This window comes from Trichoderma camerunense (genome assembly GCF_050948025.1).
Source record: "Trichoderma camerunense strain CBS 138272 chromosome Unknown V8C40scaffold_1, whole genome shotgun sequence".
NCBI lineage: Eukaryota > Fungi > Ascomycota > Sordariomycetes > Hypocreales > Hypocreaceae > Trichoderma > Trichoderma camerunense.
In genome coordinates, this window is record NW_028145369.1 from 2473403 (window position 1) to 2492040 (window position 18638).

The 18638-nt window shown below is 51.2% G+C and overlaps 5 protein-coding genes across 5 annotated transcripts; 2 read left to right on the forward strand and 3 right to left on the reverse strand.

Annotated features, from left to right (window-relative positions):
- Positions 1-59: 59 nt before the first annotated feature.
- Positions 60-1391, reverse strand: V8C40DRAFT_260718 (mitochondrial carrier domain-containing protein; the record flags this gene model as incomplete). Its single annotated transcript, XM_083219175.1, has 2 exons — positions 60-1225; positions 1295-1391. 2 exons carry the CDS (start codon positions 1389-1391, stop codon positions 60-62), a joined length of 1263 nt encoding a protein of 420 aa, XP_083079413.1.
- Positions 1392-2288: 897 nt separating this feature from the next.
- Positions 2289-4534, forward strand: V8C40DRAFT_230718 (SCF ubiquitin ligase complex subunit HRT3). The gene is made up of 2 exons (XM_083212778.1): positions 2289-2905; positions 2969-4534. Exons 1-2 carry the CDS (start codon positions 2498-2500, stop codon positions 4142-4144), a joined length of 1584 nt encoding a protein of 527 aa, XP_083079414.1. The 5' UTR covers positions 2289-2497; the 3' UTR covers positions 4145-4534.
- Positions 4535-4921: 387 nt separating this feature from the next.
- V8C40DRAFT_14838 (uncharacterized protein) lies at positions 4922-7647 on the reverse strand. Its single transcript, XM_083211275.1, has 2 exons — positions 6496-7647; positions 4922-6423 (listed from the first exon to the last, which is right to left on the reverse strand). The coding sequence occupies exons 1-2, from the start codon at positions 7543-7545 to the stop codon at positions 5098-5100; spliced, it is 2376 nt and encodes a 791-aa protein (XP_083079415.1). The 5' UTR covers positions 7546-7647; the 3' UTR covers positions 4922-5097.
- A 4320-nt stretch (positions 7648-11967) lies between these two features.
- On the reverse strand, positions 11968-14468 carry V8C40DRAFT_230723 (MBOAT, membrane-bound O-acyltransferase family-domain-containing protein). Its single transcript, XM_083212779.1, has 4 exons — positions 14086-14468; positions 13423-14024; positions 12505-13366; positions 11968-12440 (listed from the first exon to the last, which is right to left on the reverse strand). The coding sequence occupies exons 1-4, from the start codon at positions 14339-14341 to the stop codon at positions 12334-12336; spliced, it is 1827 nt and encodes a 608-aa protein (XP_083079416.1). The 5' UTR covers positions 14342-14468; the 3' UTR covers positions 11968-12333.
- Positions 14469-15615: 1147 nt separating this feature from the next.
- V8C40DRAFT_14899 (uncharacterized protein) lies at positions 15616-16498 on the forward strand. The gene has a single exon (XM_083211280.1). It carries the CDS (start codon positions 15833-15835, stop codon positions 16325-16327), a length of 495 nt encoding a protein of 164 aa, XP_083079417.1. The 5' UTR covers positions 15616-15832; the 3' UTR covers positions 16328-16498.
- The last annotated feature ends 2140 nt before the right edge of the window (positions 16499-18638 follow it).

The following is an 18638-nucleotide window of genomic DNA, read 5'->3' on the forward strand; positions in this document are numbered from 1 at the left end:
AGCCAAAGCCAAAGCCAAAACCCAAGTATTTTATTTTCATCTTTGTTTCAACCTCCTCTTCAGTCCTCGCTAGAAAAGCCTTCATCTCTAGAGCGCTCATTGACGCTTCGGAATGCTCGCTTGCCAACTTCGTAACTGCTGATCATGATGGCACAGGCCGGTGCTACCTTCAAGGTACGCGGGATCCAACCTCGCCACAGACCAGGGAATCCCTCTGTCTTGAAAATGTGCAATAACAATCGCATCATATTCTGTTCCTCAGGCGCCAGCGCACCTCCAGCGCCGCGGCGTGGTGCATCGTGGTAGATCTGTGTACGTGTCTTGCCCACGTCAAACGGCATAGTAATTATCGATGCAAGAGCGCCAGAGGTAGCTCCGGCGGCAAAACTATCGACAAAAGTTTCAGTATGGTTCTCCCGACTCTGAGATCGACGCCGCGCCGTCGTGCGCTTGAGCCCATCAATTGTGTCCCGGGTCAACGGCCTGCCTCGGCGCTCTTCTCGAATGTCCGATATTCTAGATCGGATTGACTCATATCCCCACCAGTAGAGACCAGAAAATGGCACATCTCGCCACAGAGTAAGCGTCAACCCCCTCCATAGCGAAGTGTAACCATGGACGGCGACCATCGACCGGATTCCGTTGAAAGTCTCAACCAGATGGTTTGTCGTCGACGCGCCAGAAGCAGCCTGCATACGAGTACGGATGAGCTCGATAGGGCTAACAGCCGTCGCCGCAAGAAGTCGAGCCATGGATCCGGCAAGAAGAGGCGCGTAATCCGTCGAGAAGCCAGAAAATGGGCTGACAGGGTTAAACCGCAGCCAATCGTAGCCGGTGAAGTAGATGATGTTGGCGGGAATCGTCATGACGAGGGTGGGTGAGAGGCCTCTCCATAGCGTTGTGAATCCCTCATTGCGAGCAATCTTGCGCAGACCGTCAATCGTCGAGTGATATGTCTTCTTCTGGGTTTCTTGAACCGCACAGTCGGCGGCGGCGGCGCTGCTCGGCGCAGTGATGCCTTCGATCCTCGGGACAGCGAGGCAGTAGTCTATCGAGCCACCTGCGAAGAAGACTTCACGGCAACAAGCCGTGACGCCAAGTTCAGCTGTTTGCACGGGGGTAAGGCTGGTGGTTGTTCGCATAAGCCTGGAGAAATCGACAGTCGGGGCGGCAATCGTTGATGATTGCGATTGCAACCTCACGCGGACGACGTCTAACGGAGTCACTGCAAAGACAAATGAGATTAGCACATGTTCCAGTTAGTGCACCAGAACGAAAAGGATTGTTTGCTCACCCAGCAGCGACGTCAACAAGCTCCCCGACATGGCCGACACCATCTTCTGGCCGGCCGTGATGTCGGGAATGCCATCGCTTCCATCTCCGCCAGACATGACGGCTTGGTTCCCGTCTATCCTGTCGTAGTTTTGGCTGTTTGAGCTGTGGACAACAGACGTAGAAAAGGATCCCATGCCGGCCGTCGGAGGCGGGGGACGTGAGCGAGGAGCCGAGCCCTCGGCCTGTCACGAATTGAGCGGCCTGGTAGTGGCAGCCAATATCTCGGAGATGCTCGGACCAGCTCAGTGAGAGTCGACGGATGTCGGGCCTTGCGCAGAGCGGTAAATACGGGCGTCAGCAGACGATGCGATGCGCGTATGGATATCGGTATCAATGCAGACTGAGCGTAATATAAGAATATAGATGTATCGAGAGGATGAAGGAGACAAGAATCGCCTGGAATCGAGTGGTCATAGCTGTGCTAACATATGCTGCTAGGCGGAGGAAGGTTGCCGGCTAGGTGTTTTACAGTAGTGAGTTCGGTGCTAGTGCAGCGCTTCAATTGCCCCGGCCCCATTGAATTTTTTTTTTTCTGTTCGGCGTCTTGCTCGCCTCCACGCCGCAGCCGGAGATGAATCTTGGACCCGTGAGTAGCCGATGATGTCACCCGGCGCTGTGATTGGCTATAGCTAACAGTGGCGATTGATAAGCGGCGATTAGATAACAGTTCCTGCAGAGTCCCGTGTTTTACATGTCTAACATGAGGTACTTGGGTACATTGGTCGAAGGGATTCAATCTCTTAGTAATCTAGCAGCACGCTATGCCAGATTGCCCAGGCCGATCGAGTCACTCCAGGGACGCATTGCCTTGACCGAATGATTGCATGTCTCATCTCATATCGACTTCAGCAGCTCCCTACAGGTACATGCAGTATCGTGAACAGAAATAAAATATATTACAGCATTGGCATATCTCTCTTACTTTATTCTCTTCATTTTATCCCATCTCATCATCGCCTCATAGTCATTATCAATTCCCCTTGTGACAAGCACCATCAATGTCTCTGTAAACTCGAATACCGCTAGTATTAGCACGTTCATACATTATTAGCAATCAACCTGTTACGAACAGAGCACGGAAGCCCAGCTCTCACGCAAATTCCCCGCGCTCGGCCATATCGGACACCCGTTTCTTTGTTGAATTGCAACAGCCGCCACAGCCATGTCTTCAGAAGACCGTGAAGCAAACTCGGAGTTGGAATTCTTCCGCCAGCAATGGATCTCCGACCTGCAGTCCAGAGCCCATGAGGCTGATGCTCCATCTTCATCTGCCGCCGCTGCCCTGGCTGTCACTTCACGACCAAGACGGCGGACAGGCCCTTCAAGTCCAACAATCACCAAGAAGCACTTGCCGGCCGTTGAAGATGATGAGTACTATCTCCATGGCCCGACTTTTGATTCCATGCCCCCTCCCTCTTCTTCGGGGCACCTGCTGTCAGATCCCCCCGGCAAACACGAACACGATGAGAAGCCTCTGGTCTCAGCTCTAGATCATTATGAAAAGGCCATGGAGAAGGAGGCGCAGGGCAATATGGGGGAAAGTCTGAAGCTGTATAGACAGGCCTATCGAGTAAGATCTGATCAAATTGGATAGTGTATTCGCGTGCAGATTATGCTAACCTTGCCCACCTAGCTGGATCATCGGGTGGACATGTCGTATCGTGAGAAGCACTTCCCAGCCGGTTTTGCACCAGCCAAGGCTACGCCTTCATCCTCAGGAGCAGTAACGGCACCACCAAGAGCATCACACAAACCTGCGGCTCCCACCACAGCCGAAGAAGAGACCCAGCCGCTCACTTTGGAAGAGCTCATCGCCAGCTTCTCGGGGTTGAAGATTGAAGGGGCGCCTCCCATCATTGAAAACACTCCACCGCCCCCCTGCCCCATCTCCAACCTACCGGATGAGCTGCTCGTACACATTCTCAGCGACGTCGCCGTGGCCGACGTGGGAGACTTTGCCCGCCTAAGTCTTGTATGCAAGCGATTTGCCTACCTTGTCGCCACTGAGCAGCGCATCTGGAGGCGCGTCTGCCTCGGGACCGAGTTTGGCTTCACCTCTATGCCTCGCCACTGGCAAAAGACTGTCGAATGGGAGCAGCTCGAGGCCCAGGAAGAAGCAGATGAGGACGGCTTCCTCGTCAGCATGAGAGAGGTTGAGGAGCGCCGCTTGGCCGATGCCCTCTCTTTAACGACTTCCCTCCACGATACGGCCGTTTACCCCTCGTGGAAGAACATGTTCCGCACGCGCCCTCGCATACGCTTCAACGGCTGCTACATCAGCACCGTCAATTACATCCGTACAGGCCAGGCGACAAACCAGGCCGTCTGGGGCGGAGACCCTTACCTCATTGTCACCTACTACCGCTACCTGCGCTTCTTCCGCGACGGTACCGCCATCAGCCTCCTCACCACAACGTCCCCCGCCGATGTCGTGCACCATCTCACTCCTGAGCTGCTGAAGCTGCACCGCGAGGCTCCCCACGCCCATCTCCCCTCTTCGATGATGCACGAGGCCCTCAAAGGTCGCTGGCGGCAGTCCTCTGCGTTGGACTATCCGGACAACACGGACCCAAAGGAGCAGGAATCAGACTTGTATGTCGAGACGGAGGGTGTGAGCGCAAAGTACATGTACCGCATGGACTTGTCGCTTCGAAGCGCGGGCAAGGGCACCCGCAACAACAAGATCGTTTGGAGGAGCTTCAGAAGCTACAACAAGCTGACAGATGATTGGGCTGATTTCCAGCTCAAAAACGACAAGCCTTTCTTCTTCAGCCGAGTGAAGAGCTACGGCGTAGGAGAATCAGCCTGATATACTCTATAACGTGATACTTACCTTCACCATTCCTACGACTCAATGACCTCACGAAAGGCGTTTTCTTTTTGCATATTCCGAATTGAATTTATTCAAAGCCCCAATGTCGAAAGGTTTTGCATAATAGGTAGTTAGACACGTTGAAAGCACATAGATGTACATCGAAGTCTTGATGAGAACAAGGAAATATCACAGCGTTTTACATATTTTGCAACTGCTTGGATCTCAAAAAGAAAAGAGCCTTAAACAAAAAGACCTCATCAGACTCCCATTAGATTCATAATATTTTTTTCCACATACAAAATGTAAGTGCCGCCCTGCTTCCCCCCCTAGACTGTAAAAAGGATGTCACATGTGCCACGCTAGAGTTTTTGGTATACAAAGCGCAAAAAAAACAAGGAAAAAATAGAATGGAGGTCCGTCGCCATGATATGATGATATTCAATGCCCAGAGTAACGCACCAAAAAAAAAACACAAAAAGGAAAGACGAGAGGAAGGACATATACAAACAGAGGTAGTGAAATATAGGAAATCGCTTGATCGCTGATACGTGAACCGCTACCACATCTCGAAAGAGAGAGATATGCGTCAATAACATGTAAAAGAAAAGAGTATGCTAGATAAGCCTGTGTGAGATCTTATGTATAGGGGGAGTTGAAGAGTGTTGTCTTCAAAAAGATAACAATATGATCGGCCCATAGAAAACTCCATTGAAAAAATATCATATGAGATATGCCTTCTGTAGTGAGTAAGATGATAAAGTTGGTATTATGTGTTGTTGCGGTCGTCACCAGCCCTGCCTTGTAGCTGTTGCGACCTTAGTCCGGCTCGTTGTCTTCTTCATCTTCCTGTTCCTCCTTCAAGGCAGATTTAAATCGAGGCTCTCATAATTCCGTGGACTGATAAAGCACATAGAATGCGTTGTTCAAATAAAATCGCTTCGAGCATCTCACCGAAGCCTCCTTCCGTCCAGAAACTTTGGCGGATCAGCATTGTAGTAGCTCTGTTCAAACTGCATGGCCTTGCGCTGCTCATAGGCTGCCCGCTCTTCTTCGTCCATGCTGAAAGCCTTCTTGAGCCATCCAAACGCGCTCTTCTTCTTCTTGAGCTTATTGTCCACGGTTTTCGTAGTCCGTACACTTTGTGCCGTCCCGTCATCGTAGTTAATGGACGTTACCTTGCTAAGAGTGCTCATGCCGGCGTTGGACTGTTTGTTGCGTAGATGGCGCGGCGGTACCAGATTCGAGCCGCCGCCCTGAATATACATAGATTGGCCGTGTCCAACGGCGGTATGCGGTCTCTGCTGTAGTGGCGAATGTGGCGATGCGTGAACAGGGTGATACCGTTGTCGGTCCGATCGTGGTGATGGTATGACATTGAGCTGCGGGGGAGACATTTCCATATTGCTAGAGCTACCAGATGGATGGCGGCCATGACGTTCCGCATCAGACTCGTACGCCGAATCAAACTGGTGAGATCTCATTGTCTGAGGTGTGGTAGTACCAGGCGAATGAGCATACATCTCCATGCCTTTCAGAGATCTTGGTGGAATCTGAATGTCCCCTGGCGGAATCATTTTTTGGGATACACGATCACGGAGAGACGTCCTTCTCTGCACAATATCGCTGTCTCGCCATGTCATGGACTGGGCGCTTGCCGGAGTATACGGCGCCGATTGGAGTGATTGCAGGGTCGACTGAGATTCCGATCGAGCGTTGTGGCCAAGTTCATCTTTGATCAGTGGCGAGGGTAAGGGCGCAGGGGGCTGCGGCGTATAAGTCCGGGGCTGGAGAAGGAACACCGGCTCTTCCCCATGATCGCTATGAGCCATCTCGGTCTCTGGCTCACTCTCTTCAGTTTCCGCAACCGAGTCTTGGCGCAGGTGAATGTGCATTGATTGAGGGCTGGTGACGCCAAAGGTATTCGCGGTAGATTGCGGAGTGTACTGAGGACTATCAAGGGTAGGAGTAGCCGCGGTGGTAGCTGACTTTGGGCTGTTGATGCCGAAAGTGTTCGAAGTATGCCGAGTGGAACGGAATGGTGGAAGCAAAGGTAGACCACCTGGCAAAGGAAAGTCAATAGTGCTGGCATCATCCGAAAGGATAGAGCTGGGGGGCCGTTTATCTGAAGAGCCGCTTCGAACACTCTGTTGAGTAATAGATTGTGAGGGTGCATGATGCGGTATAGTCTTCAGTTCAGTCTTCAATTCAAGCTTTGGGGGTTGGATATCCTCAGCGTTGGGCATCGGTGGCGCAGAGAATGGTTTGATGCTCGCCTGAACTTTGAATCAGCTATCGAGACCAACAAAGTATCAAGACCAACAAACACGAGAGGGGGAACAACTTACCCAAGTCCGCCGACTAGCCTCACCGGCTTTCTTTTCCATCTCGGATATTATGTTCATCAGGCGGATAATGAGGCTGTTGATGTCATGGGTACTGTCGCTGATTTTCTCAAATGCAATGAGCCATCCCTCCGCATTGCCGCTCATGGCATCAAAGATGTCAGTGACATCTGGCTGGTCCCCTCGCCAGGCACCTTCAGATTGTTCGTTCAGCCAGTTGATGAAGATGTTGCTAGTCTGCAGCCCGGCTTCGATGTCATCATCCCACTGCTTCATAGCCACATTAGTTCTGGCCAGAATGTGCTCAATCTTTTCATTGCCCTCGAGTATCTCTGTCCGAAACTTGCGGTCCTCGAGTAGCTGCTCAAACACTGTGACGTTGGACATGGGAAGCATCAAGTGGTCAATGCGCTTCTTTAGGTCCAGTTCCACCTGATCAAGATCTTCGATTGTGACTTCTAGAAACTCGTCCACTTCGTCAATGTGGCCCTGGAGGATTGTAACCACTTGCGTATTGTTATTGGCCATGCCGTTCAGCATCAGATATACGCCAAAAGAAATCTGAGCAATAAGCTTGGCCAATTCGTGCTGGGTCTGCCCCGGCCGAAGCCTCCATTCGGCATCAAAAGCGGGCTCGTCTAGGCCTTGCGCAAGCACAGCTTCTCTACGGCCCTGAGCGTCCAGCGCCCTCAGCTTCGGTTTCTCAACCACGATGCCACTCATCACCTCATGTAGCGACTCGGCAAAGGCATCCTGGAGAGCAGGAATGGGGTGAACGGGAATAGCTGGCGGCGGTGGTGTCGAATCGGAACCATTGTCGGACTCGTTGTCGTCCACATCCCCTTGGTCGTCATCGTCAGATTCAGAGTCTACCACTCGTCGGTCGCTTTCACCGTACCGCGCAGAGCTTAGGGTAGTGTTCGAAGGGGGCTCTTTGGCGCGGGGGGTATCTGGGGAGAGCGGAGACGACAAGGTCTCAACTTCGGGGAGCAGGACGATACGAAGTCCTCCATCGTCGAAGTCGAGAGGCGGCAAATGAGTAGTCGATGTCATGGTGGTGCAGATACTGCGTTATATGGAATAGAGCAAGGCCAGATTAAGCTATATCAGGGTTTTGCACAGCGCTGTGGGAATCGAGGGGCTCTGGCTGTGTACTAGGTAGCTGGCAGAAATCGGGATAGCTTCAAGATGCAAGCAATGGCGATGATGCTGATCTCGAGAGTCGAGGGGCGCTATCTACACCGTCAAGAGCTTCGTTTAGATTGAACCAACAGCCATAATATCCCCATCCAAATACAACAAAGAAACGATGGCGGGGTCGAGAGCTGGAGGATCCGCAAGCTCAAAGTTGGTGCTCGATTCCGATATGATGAAGGGATCGTGAGCCAAGAGCGGGACAGGTATGAGTCCCAGACTGCCTGACCAGCTGGTGCCAGGGAGAATCAACGACGGCAAAGGCGAGTTAGATAGAAAGAGGCCGGCTAACCAACCAGCCAAGGCAGGCCTCTGGTGATGGTTTATGGAGGAGATTCGAGCGCGACCAGAGGGCGAGAAACAGAAACGAAACGTGCTAATGTTATTGCTGCCCACCCAGGCCCAGGTGTTTCTCGTCCGTGGCAGCTCGAGCCCAGACCACCTCCAAAGCGTCCCCGTTCGCCTGTTAGCGCAGGTCTGGCCGCTCACTAACGGCGCCTCGACTGCTAAATTGGGAACAAGGTGATGGGAGCCCGCCATCAGATCCCCTGGCTCTAGTGCCGCGGGCAGGGAAGAGCCAATGGGCGAGGGTCGAGCTGTTTCGCTGCGGCGTCTGTGCCTGAGCCCGTGCCGATGCCTGTCGATGCCTGTACAGTACGGAGTAAGGCTTCGATACCTGCTGATTGATGATGGACTCCTGAAGTGGCCAGTGCTGCAGCTCGAGCTCGAATTTGGGCTTGGGAGACGCGGCTCGCATGGACGGCCAACCTCATCAGGGGGGGCTCGACAACGGCCAGATGGGGCTCGACAGATTTGATGGTTCAATCTCAGCAGCGCCACTGCACGCGTACCTGAGATGGTAGCAGTGCTAGTCGCATTATGGGGCACAGTAGCAGCAACGAGTAAGATTTGCCTTGATGCATGTACAGTACGACAGAGTGGTCATTTTTCTTCCAAGATTTTCTTTGGGGTTGGTTTTTTTTTTTTTTTTTTTGTCTGGCGGAATTCACACCGGCCAGCCAAAGCGGTGTGCGTGCGTGTCCCGCCAGTCGTTGATTTCTGCACAGATGGCCTGCCGAGACATGGACGGGAAATAAAAAATCTCGAATGCAAGGGCTGGTATTTAGCACTCGTCAGCAAACGCAAGGGAAGAGCAACTAATGATTCTACTGTACTACGAGTCGCAGCACCTTATCAATTGGCATTGAATTGAGCGGCAGAAACGGCTTGGTGGCGTGGCACAACATCATAGATACGACTGCAGTATCGCTTCCATCTTTACAAGGTACCCATAACGAATGACTTTGCCTTTTTGTTTTTTTAGAGCCAAGACATTCATCAATCGGCTCGATACCAGCAGGCACGCAAGACACGGCCCAGTGGATACGTCGGTTCGTCCAAGAGGCGATGATCAGCAGCAAACCCGATCTCTGCGGTCGAGACAATGCCGATCCCCAAATTGCCTATGTAAACGTATCTGTAGCAAAAAGGCGATACGCGTGGCTGCAGAGATATCTCAAACTACGAGTACAACATACTTGTCCTACTTGGGACCAGAATAAGGGTCCGTTTCCACCACACCGGCCTGTGTTCATACATACACTCTGTTCCCATCAGGCACAGCTACATCTGCATCTGCATCTACGCCAGTCTTTCGCCCCAGCAGTGGGTTACAATGCGCAGGCGAGTGGATGGCACCATCGACAAAGCCATTTTTAGCAGTCGTCGGCTGCTAAGGAGAAGTGCAAATTTGATATCAGTAGAGTCAGTCCATCTCCGATCGTACCTGGAATACGGAGCAAGGCCCGTCGAGGGCCCGGATATTACGAGGCCCCGGACATGGCAAACCACCACCAGCACCTCGTTTATACGAGCAAAGCAGCCCAGAACGGCCATAACATTCGGCACGCACGTACTTGTTGTACTCATATTCTATCCATCTACTTACGTATACCCTCTCTTTCTTCGCGCATTTAGTACATCCACGGACCAGACGTGCACTTATGCTAGCCATGCTTATCATCTCCTGTCAAAAAAAAGGAGCCCAAAGTTGGTGGTCAGCTTGCATGCAGCTACAATACGCCGCCCGCTTGTCGTCGCAAGCATGGCAAGGAGGCAACTTCACCGACGGCCGTGATTCTGTGTCCAATTTGAGCGCCTCTTTTGGTTATTGGCCCTACTACTAATCTGCCAATACTTTTCCAAGTGGTTCACAGCTTTAGCCGCATCCTGTGCCGGGGTGCCGTGGGCTCTTCATTTCAGCAGCCTTGGCTACTCCGTACTTTGCCACCTAGTCTTTTCCACAGGCGAGTCCTTGTTTTGTCTTCCCCTCCTCCCTTTTTTTCTTGGATTTATTTTTTATTTTAATCGAGAGCCATTCATTCCCTCCATGCATCAAATCTCGGAGATTGATGGAAAGCTTGTTTCCCCTGCCTGTCAGTTTGTTGCCATATATATTTCCAGGGGCTTCGGAGCGCGGCCTCGCAACATTAACATTAGCGCGAGGGTTGTCTCGGCCTTTGCTGGCGGATGCGCGCGACTGCGGCTATGTGCTGGCGCAGTCTGTTTCTCCCCCATTTATCGAAATCATGTTTCTCAAGTCGTATCAAGTGTCTTATTTACATCTTCTCTTGGCATGCATCGAATTAGTAGCAGAAAGTGATGTTTTCTTCCGTCTCTTCCATTAGCGTAGTTCAGAGAGGCTGTGCACGTATTTCCTAGCATTGATACCCTTTACCACTCCAATTTCGCAGAGTGGGCATCTTTTTACGCGATGGGGGGTTATTTTTTACCACAGAATATCGACCCATCCATTGGGCTAGCAAATATTAACCGTTAGACTACGGAGCAGTAGAAGCCATAAGCCTGAGACTATCAAGGCCTGCTGTTGTCGCAGACTACGAGTAACTCGTACGAGTGCCGGTGCCCGCATGAGCTCCTCTCATCTGCACGACAGCAGCAACTCTCCTACTGTACAACTCCCGGCATCACGGCGCCATCCACCGGCAAATCCTCCCAAACGCTGTGGCCCTGTTGCTCCCCCATCTTCACCTCCCCCACTATCAAAGTGATCAACACGATCGGTGGCCCAGAAGTGGATGGCCTGCAAGTTGCCGTGATCATCGCGCAAGGGGAAAAGCCTAGGTGGCGTCAGTGCTTGCAAGTCCACTTTCAGGCTTACTGAATCCAGCAAGTTGGGAAACGATCAGTGGTTGTGTTACCAAAGCATGTGGGCAAGCTGTGATGAGCGTCACTTACACAGCTACGAGTATTGAATGAGGAGGATATAGTGCATAATATCCACGGATTAGATGTTGTAGATTTTATTTTACTTTATTTCTATTTAATTTTCTTTTGTTTCGGCTGCCTTGTCATGTTCTGCATCCCTAGGCAATTAATATCAATAGATAGTATCCAATCAGTTATTAAGTGAAAAGACACTCCTGTGACATTTAGTTTAATGCAGCATCCCTTGCAGCATCCCAGGACCGGCATTCAGCATCTGCACGAATCTCTCAACCCCCACGGAGTAGGCAGGTCCAGACTACATAGGAAATGGAACATTAGTCACTCGACCTTGTCTAAGGGGTTGACCATGTTAGAAATTGGCACTGATTGATGGCATAAGCAAGATTATGAAATGTCCCATGAAGAAATTAGCTCACGTCTGCCGATATTGGAAATGGGCCTTCTGTCACTAGCCCATCCGAACCTGTCAAATATCCAAGGGAGTGGTCACCTTATCCAGCGACCTAGAGACTGCAAGACTGAGACATCATGGCGAAAACTAGCAGAAGCGACTTGTATCTCACCAGGTCTCTACCAAGTACATATCTACTAATATGTCACTGCTAATATGTCAGTCCAACATAAGACCCTGTAATCCGGAGACGAATATGGAGCTTCGCTTTTGCCCAGCTTGTAGTCTAATATAATACCCTACTATCTTTTAATATCCACTGTTATTACCATCCTCGTTGAGTGTCTTCTAATATCACTACACTACTCCAGTACCTATCTGGAGATTTTACAAACTAAAGCCAACGTTGGGTAGCATCATGCAAGTCGGGCCATCTCTCCCCCATCTCTCCAGATTATCCCGTAGTTGCTCCGTACTCTTGATTCAAGGTGACACCTGTCACGGCAATGCTTCCTCGAGCTCAGCCTCTTTCAGGAAGGTGTCATTCACTACTGCACATCGGTTCAATATGAAGCAAGCGTACTCGTACTAGGAGGTTATGCTCTAGCTCCCATTCATCTTAGTTCCCCTAAATACCGTTCAAAGTTGTGCGCCACAGATCTGAATTAGACGACACACTGCTCTGTAACAGGAAAATGCGTCCAGCGTCACGCATCGTGATTTCATACATTATAGCTCAACTGATAAGGAAACGTTGCTACATGCAAGCTTGTCGAGATAGGTCACCAACAATGACTTAAACTGAAAACATGTAAAAACATATCATGACAGAGGCCAGCTCATCTAGATGTAGACTTCTACCTGATATCGGCGCGATATATGACCGATCTAACTGCATGTACCTAACCCAAGAAACCCCTCTTCCTATCCCTTCTAATTGAGCGAAAAAATAAAATGCCCGCTTAACCTCTAATGTTACATACACTTCTTTTCTATCAACATTCAGGCTAACACTTCATAGTGATGCCCTTCCGCTTCTCCGATTCGCGAATCTCAAACATGATTTGAATGCCGACAAATAGACAAGATGATGCGGTGAGAATAAAGACAACCCCTGAACATCGCCCAAACGTTAGCACAAGGTTTGACAGTCAATGAGAGTGAGAGTTTCAACATACCTGACCAATCATGCAGAATGCTGCTGAGGATACTCTGTAATCCATCTAGACCAACTGCAAAGCCAACCAAATTGGCAGAAATCATCATGAGCACATTTGCCACGGCTCCAACGCAGCAGAGCATGCGATACTCCGTAGGCCGGTTCTCCCACTTCTTCTTCGGGAACAAGTAGCTAGCAGTCCACTCCGGCACCATGAAAATAACAATGAGCCAGCCCCAAATGAGCAGGCGGAGCTTGATGTCGTGCCAAAGGGCGACAAATGTGAAGACCAGTAGGTACGTGATAACGGACCTGGCTGAAGACCGCCAGTTACGAAACGAGGAGCCACCGAGGGGGATGTAAATGTACCGGATGAGCCAGCGGTTATATGAGCGATGCCAAGCGCGCCAGAAGAGCTGCGTGCTGTAGTTGTTGCTCACACATCGGACCATGTTCTCTGGCGGGTCAATGCCATCCACCAAGGCCCAGAGGCGGAACATGCGCCAAGGAAGCAGCAGCTTCAGCCAAATGATGTGGAGGTTGAAGAAGGACAGGAGACTGAGCTGGGCGGCCGTGTAGTCACTCCACACGGGAGCCGCTTTGCTGATTGCGCCGACATAGTCGTAGTGTAGGACAAGTTCCATGGAGAGGAGGACGAGCAAAAATCGAATGCCGTACCGAATAGTGCGGGGCCATTCAATGCTCGCGGCGCGATGCTTGGATTGCGAAATGTAGTCATTGAAAGTCAAGATTGGGCCAGCGATATACAGCGGCGCATACAATGCGTAGGCGAGGTAGTTGCGATACGAGAAATCCCTAATGTCGGCAGGAATCGAAATTCGGTCGCGCTCGGAAAGACTAGCGGGATCCAATCCCTTCTTCTTGGGTGTATTAGACGCAGAGTGACAATTGAAAGCGGATGTGGCCACGTGCTTACCTCTAGAGAGTTGACATTGCGCTTGTCGATGCTCCAGTAGTAATCCAAGTTGAAGCTAATGAGTCGCAGAATGGTAATGTTGAAAAGAATGTCCCAGCGCTTGAGGATTCCTCCCCAATTATCCAGCCAGTAGCCCCAATGCGCCAGCGGTCCCCATGGAGGGCCAACCCAGTTGGCCATAAGCTGGAATCTGTATCCCATAGTCAGTTCATTAGCAAACAATGTGCTAATATTGAAGATCCATGTTGCCGCGGGGATATATTGCCGGGGCAGCTTAGTCGCAATCTGATAATTGATGCCGAGGATGGCGAGAATTTTGAAGGACGATATGCCGTGAAGAATGACAATGAAGATGATGGCAAAAACAAAGTCAAATGTAGCACGTTGATCCAGTCTTGTCGAACCTCTGTTGCCTCGCGCAGAGGGCTTATACACAGATTCCCACCCCTTTCGCAGCAATGGGTGGAATATCAAAAGGCCCGTCATGACAGGGAAGTTGCCTCGGAACGTGTTGTATTGCGCATCGGAGTTGTCGATTTTTCGGCCCGGGATCCATCCGTCGGAGAGGTACCGTTCATACTTGGGATATCTGGGGTCAGAAGCTGCCCAGGCTGTTAGCGTCTTGTACATCGCATCTCGGGGTTCGGATTGGGGATTCCTTACGCTTCGACACATCATAGGCTATCCAGAACATGTACGGGACCACGAAGATGAAGACGAGATAGTAGAGGAAGAACTCGGGAGTCCGCCATTTCGACGGCGGAGCTGAGCTTCGAGCCTTGTCCGCAGCCTCTCTCTCTATGACCACATCGCCGCGAGAATCAATGACCGTCTGGTAGGGGACGGAGGTCGGGGAGGTGAATCGCGTGTCGAGGGTGTCGAGGTCGTAGACCTTGCGCAGATAGCGAAGAAGACCCATGGTAGCTGATCTGGGTCCTGGGCGAGCTGGTTTCAGCACATGTTGATCCGATTGGGTGGGCGGTTGCAATGGCAGACAAACAAACGAGTGATGCTCTGGCTGGACACAGCAGAAACGGCAAGCTGTTGTCTCGTGAGGCTCGACAGAAACAGCGGCTAGGTGGGGCTTAGCATCTCAGCAAGCGACGCCCCTGAATCCTCGGCCCCACGATTTGTGTGCTACTAGTACAGGTACTTATGCTGCCGCTAATGCCCTAGGCTCCATACTTGCGCCGAGTCTATTTGCATGTATTGATACTCCATTCGTAACCACTTCTGACACCTGAAATTGCTTCACCTGCCTACCCTGTGAAGCTCGCATCTTCCAAGTTTTCATCGTGATATTTTGGCGAATCTGTGATTTCAATGACAGTTTCGATCTTGAAAACATAAAAGAAAGTTTGGTCAAAAGATATTTGGGTAAATTATGGCAGTGGAGTGCGATTAAAAGGGATTTAAAGTCGGTATCGTCTCAACAAATGGCAATGCAACTTCTAGGTCTCCCAAAAGATCTAACTTGGCCTCACTGACAACTCTTTCGATAACACCACTCACCTGGCTTGTGGAGCATATCATTAACAGTTAACGAATATTAACCAAGAGGGAAGATAGAGTGGGAAATAAGGCATTTCGTGATCACAAGAGCCGTAAAACACGCATCGCCGTCACCGAAAACTTTGCTCAGACAAATAAAGCGGCGATAGCATAGGCTACAGCCGACTATATGTGACAGAGATTCACGCAATTCCGCCAGCACATGCAGGACAAAAAGCAAAGAGCTTACAGTTGGCCTCAATATGTGGCACCCGTGAATGGCGACGCAGCCAATAACTCGAGGCTCACGAGGATAATCCTATAGGCCCACGAGGCTGGTGCGGCTCTGCAAATAGCCAGTCAAGATGAGCCAGGCAAGCAGGCGGCAAAGTTGTACTGTATGCGTTGGCGTTGGCGTAGATGTCACTCTTGTACGAGCCTTGAAATTGTTTTCCCTAGAGCCCTCCATCAACGAGTAAATCATCTGGACACGCGGTTTGCTGCATGATGATCAAATATGTTTGCTTTTTTCTCTCCCTCTCCCATGTTCAGCTTCCCCTCTCCTCCCCCTGCAAGGCGTTAAACAAGCCAGACGAGGGCGAATGGGATTTCTGGCCTCGAAATGGGCCCCAGGTCCTTGTTGAGGTGTCCAAGCCACATGCGCTTTTCTATGCCGCTCATGGTGGTACCAGTCGAGGTTATAGTGGAAACTTGAAGGCTGAACAATGTTTGCCCAGTCGCAGCGTCGGACATGCGACGCCTTAGGTGTTGAGAAGATCACGACTCTCTGCGGCTTCCCACCCTTAAAAGAGTCATGAAGAACCTTTGTCAACTAATCTGAAACTCATCATATTGAGGTTAAATAACTATAGTATTCAGCAACTGCTCTGAACACGCGTGTGCCGACGTCGACCTTACCATGTGTGAAGTTAAACTCTCCATCTGCGCCCACTGCGGGAAAATCTTTGCGGCAAAGATGAAGTACTGCGACCCAGTCAAGGACAAGCTGCTGGTAACGGACAGCGCTCCATTCGAAATCAACTCATCGTTCAATTGGTCCCCGATGGAGGGGTGCGGCGGCCTGCGAATCCATCCCACGGCAAACCTCGACGCCTGCAGAAATGACCTCTCGAGGCCCGAGGTACCCTTCGACCGACCGACGGCGGCGAGGCCAAGCTCCAGAAGCCCTTACCCGACGCCAATGGCGCTCCAGCGGACGGACATACGAGAGCAGCTTCCTCCGCTTGTGGGCATGGAACAGCACCAGGGGGTGTCCATGATGCCGCTGGGGTCAGATGTGCAGCTTCAGCTGCAAATGCAAATCCAGATGCAGACGGAGCCGCCGACTGGAGACACACCATCGGTTGGGTCGCCATCATCTTCGTGGTCGGGGTCGACTGTATCATACTATTGATCTGACCTCGTATCATGACCTCGGGCCTTGACTGGGACTCCTCTTGCTCCGTCTTCCGTACTGTATACCGCCGGACATATACCCGCTCTGCGGCAGAAAGATGACACAACCAAGGATGGGGAGCAGGAGTGGAGGTGGCATTTCCTGAAAGAAGTTATATCGATCAAAGCAGCCTAGTCATATTCCCTCAAGTTTCCAAAAGTTTCTTCACGGATTGGTGTGTGGCAGCAGCCTGGACAGGATAAGCACTGTTACCAAAGAGAGGATGGGGGCATGGCATGGTTAGTGAAGGGACACCGAGGGGAGTAAATCCTAGAGGAATCTGTTTGTTTGGCTAGCTGATGTGTATCTTGAAAGTGTGTGTTTGCTGGGAGCCTCGAGGTGACGACAGTGTCGTCGGACCAGCCGGCTTTAGGAGTACCACACGAGTTTTTCTGGGTCAGAGATCTGTCGTTCATGGTCCTCATCACAAAGTGTTGCTGGATTTGGGCTGTTGGTTGGTCATAATGTTTGCTTTAGCCAGAATCGAAGGGGCGTGCTTTCAGCCCGGCAGAGAGTGTGTGTCTCCGTACTTCGGCAAGGAAGCGCTGGCTTCAGAGTGGCGCCGCCGTTGAAGAATCAAAACGGTAAAGAACCCGCGCGCGAAAGCTACAGTTCTCTTTTCTTGCAGAGGCTGGGGCGTCATATGCTATATCCATGCAGGTATAAGATGCCCACAATGAAACCCCGTTATCCAGATAGGAGAACACACACTCCTTCTTCATTCTCTTCGGGCCGTGTAAATGCCCCGAGAGCGTGGAGGGCATGAATCTTGTACAGCTGAACCTGAGAGCACGCCTGAGTCCATTTACAGTACCCTATCCAGCATTGGTGAATATAAAGTAAAGAGGTCTTGACTCGAGGGGAGCTTTTCACATCGGTCTCTCTCTCTCGTAACAACAACAAGCTTCGGCCAACAACTCTGGGCCGTAAACTGTACATGTAGTTCTTGCACAGCCTTCAACTCCACGGTTTCCGGCTCCGCGGGATCCTATTCCGGGCCTATAAAGCATACAGAGAGCGGTCCATGGATGGCCACCACGGGATACTACCATGTCGTTTCTATCAGGCTCAAGTTATTAACACCTAAATCCGTAATCTTCGCCGATTGGTACTTACCAATGTAGTTGCGTACATGTACTGTGTACAGAGTACGATGTGTATAGGGTTGGCCGTTCATAGGAGCAGATAGGCGCCGTCGAGATGCTCCGCACGAGCATGGTTTAGATGTCACCTACATGAGGGCATGCCGGATATACATGTATGCACGTACCCAGTTACAGGTCGTGTAGCCAGAACCCAGGTACAGGGGCAACTGGCGTGGCAAGCGTGGATGTGTCGGACATTTTAAATTGGGGACCCTATGATTTCTTAAGACCGACGAGTCGGCCGCTTCGGACGTTGGTTATGCCCTGCCTGGGTGAGTTTTGTTGCGCGCTGGACGACGAATCGGCTGCATCGTGATTGACATTTTAGTTGTTGTTGGCAGTTAGCTGCGAGAACTGAGGTGGAGGGTCGGCCAAGATCTTGAAGATCCTGGTACAAGACCCCCTGTGATCCCTTGGCTTATTTTTTTTTCTCACGCTGCTTTTTCTCGTGCTGTTCTTTTTTGGAATTTTAATATCCCGGGATTCGGGCGCTGTTGGTTAACCACGAAGGCGTCATTTCCGTTTCGTCGGCCGAGAGTGCGGACCATGTCTGCGGCCATGTGGCTCTGATAGCCGCGACGGGGGCATTGACCTACATACTCCGTCCCCATGTATTCCATCTTCATCGGCTGGGGGGGACGGTGAACGGAGAGGCGACTCACATAGGGACTGGGACGATGGGACGATGTGACAGAGACCGGGCTGGGACTATCTGCCGGATAGGTTTGTTTTTCGGCTGTACGTTAGGCTGCAGAGCCACGTACGAGTACCGGAGGAGATGTGAAGGGGCAAAATGTTGCGTAGATGGCGGCACGCGATTTCACAGGCTGGATCAGCTTCATCAATTTGAAATGCGCAGCACAGTATACGGAGTACGGGATAGGTGCATGTGCTCCGTAATCTCCAACAATGTCGTCGTTGTTCGGCAGCGGCCGCCTGGGGCAAGTGGGCAGCCCTGTCTGTAATTGAGTTGAGCCGCTAACCTGAGCTCAAGTCGATTACAGGGAGCAGCAGCGGCAAGGAATGCTGAGTTTCATGATCGGCTGACAAGGTAGGTAGCCGTCTATTACCCATGGGTGCTTATTTGGTTGATGGAAGGAATACAGTGTAGGATTAGATTTGTA

Excerpts from the sequence above, each read along its gene's own strand:
- V8C40DRAFT_230723 (XM_083212779.1), bottom strand. The coding sequence starts at position 14,341 with ATGGGTCTTCTTCGCTATCTGCGCAAGGTCTACGACCTCGACACCCTC. Across the intron at positions 14,025-14,085 it reads AGCCTATGATGTGTCGAAGC|CTTCTGACCCCAGATATCCC; the intron begins GTAAGGAATCCC and ends CAGCCTGGGCAG. Across the intron at positions 12,441-12,504 it reads CATTCTGCATGATTGGTCAG|GGGTTGTCTTTATTCTCACC; the intron begins GTATGTTGAAAC and ends GGCGATGTTCAG.
- V8C40DRAFT_230718 (XM_083212778.1), top strand. The coding sequence starts at position 2,498 with ATGTCTTCAGAAGACCGTGAAGCAAACTCGGAGTTGGAATTCTTCCGC. Across the intron at positions 2,906-2,968 it reads TGTATAGACAGGCCTATCGA|CTGGATCATCGGGTGGACAT; the intron begins GTAAGATCTGAT and ends TTGCCCACCTAG.
- V8C40DRAFT_14838 (XM_083211275.1), bottom strand. The coding sequence starts at position 7,545 with ATGACATCGACTACTCATTTGCCGCCTCTCGACTTCGACGATGGAGGA. Across the intron at positions 6,424-6,495 it reads AGGCTAGTCGGCGGACTTGG|GCGAGCATCAAACCATTCTC; the intron begins GTAAGTTGTTCC and ends TTCAAAGTTCAG.
- V8C40DRAFT_14899 (XM_083211280.1), top strand. The coding sequence starts at position 15,833 with ATGTGTGAAGTTAAACTCTCCATCTGCGCCCACTGCGGGAAAATCTTT.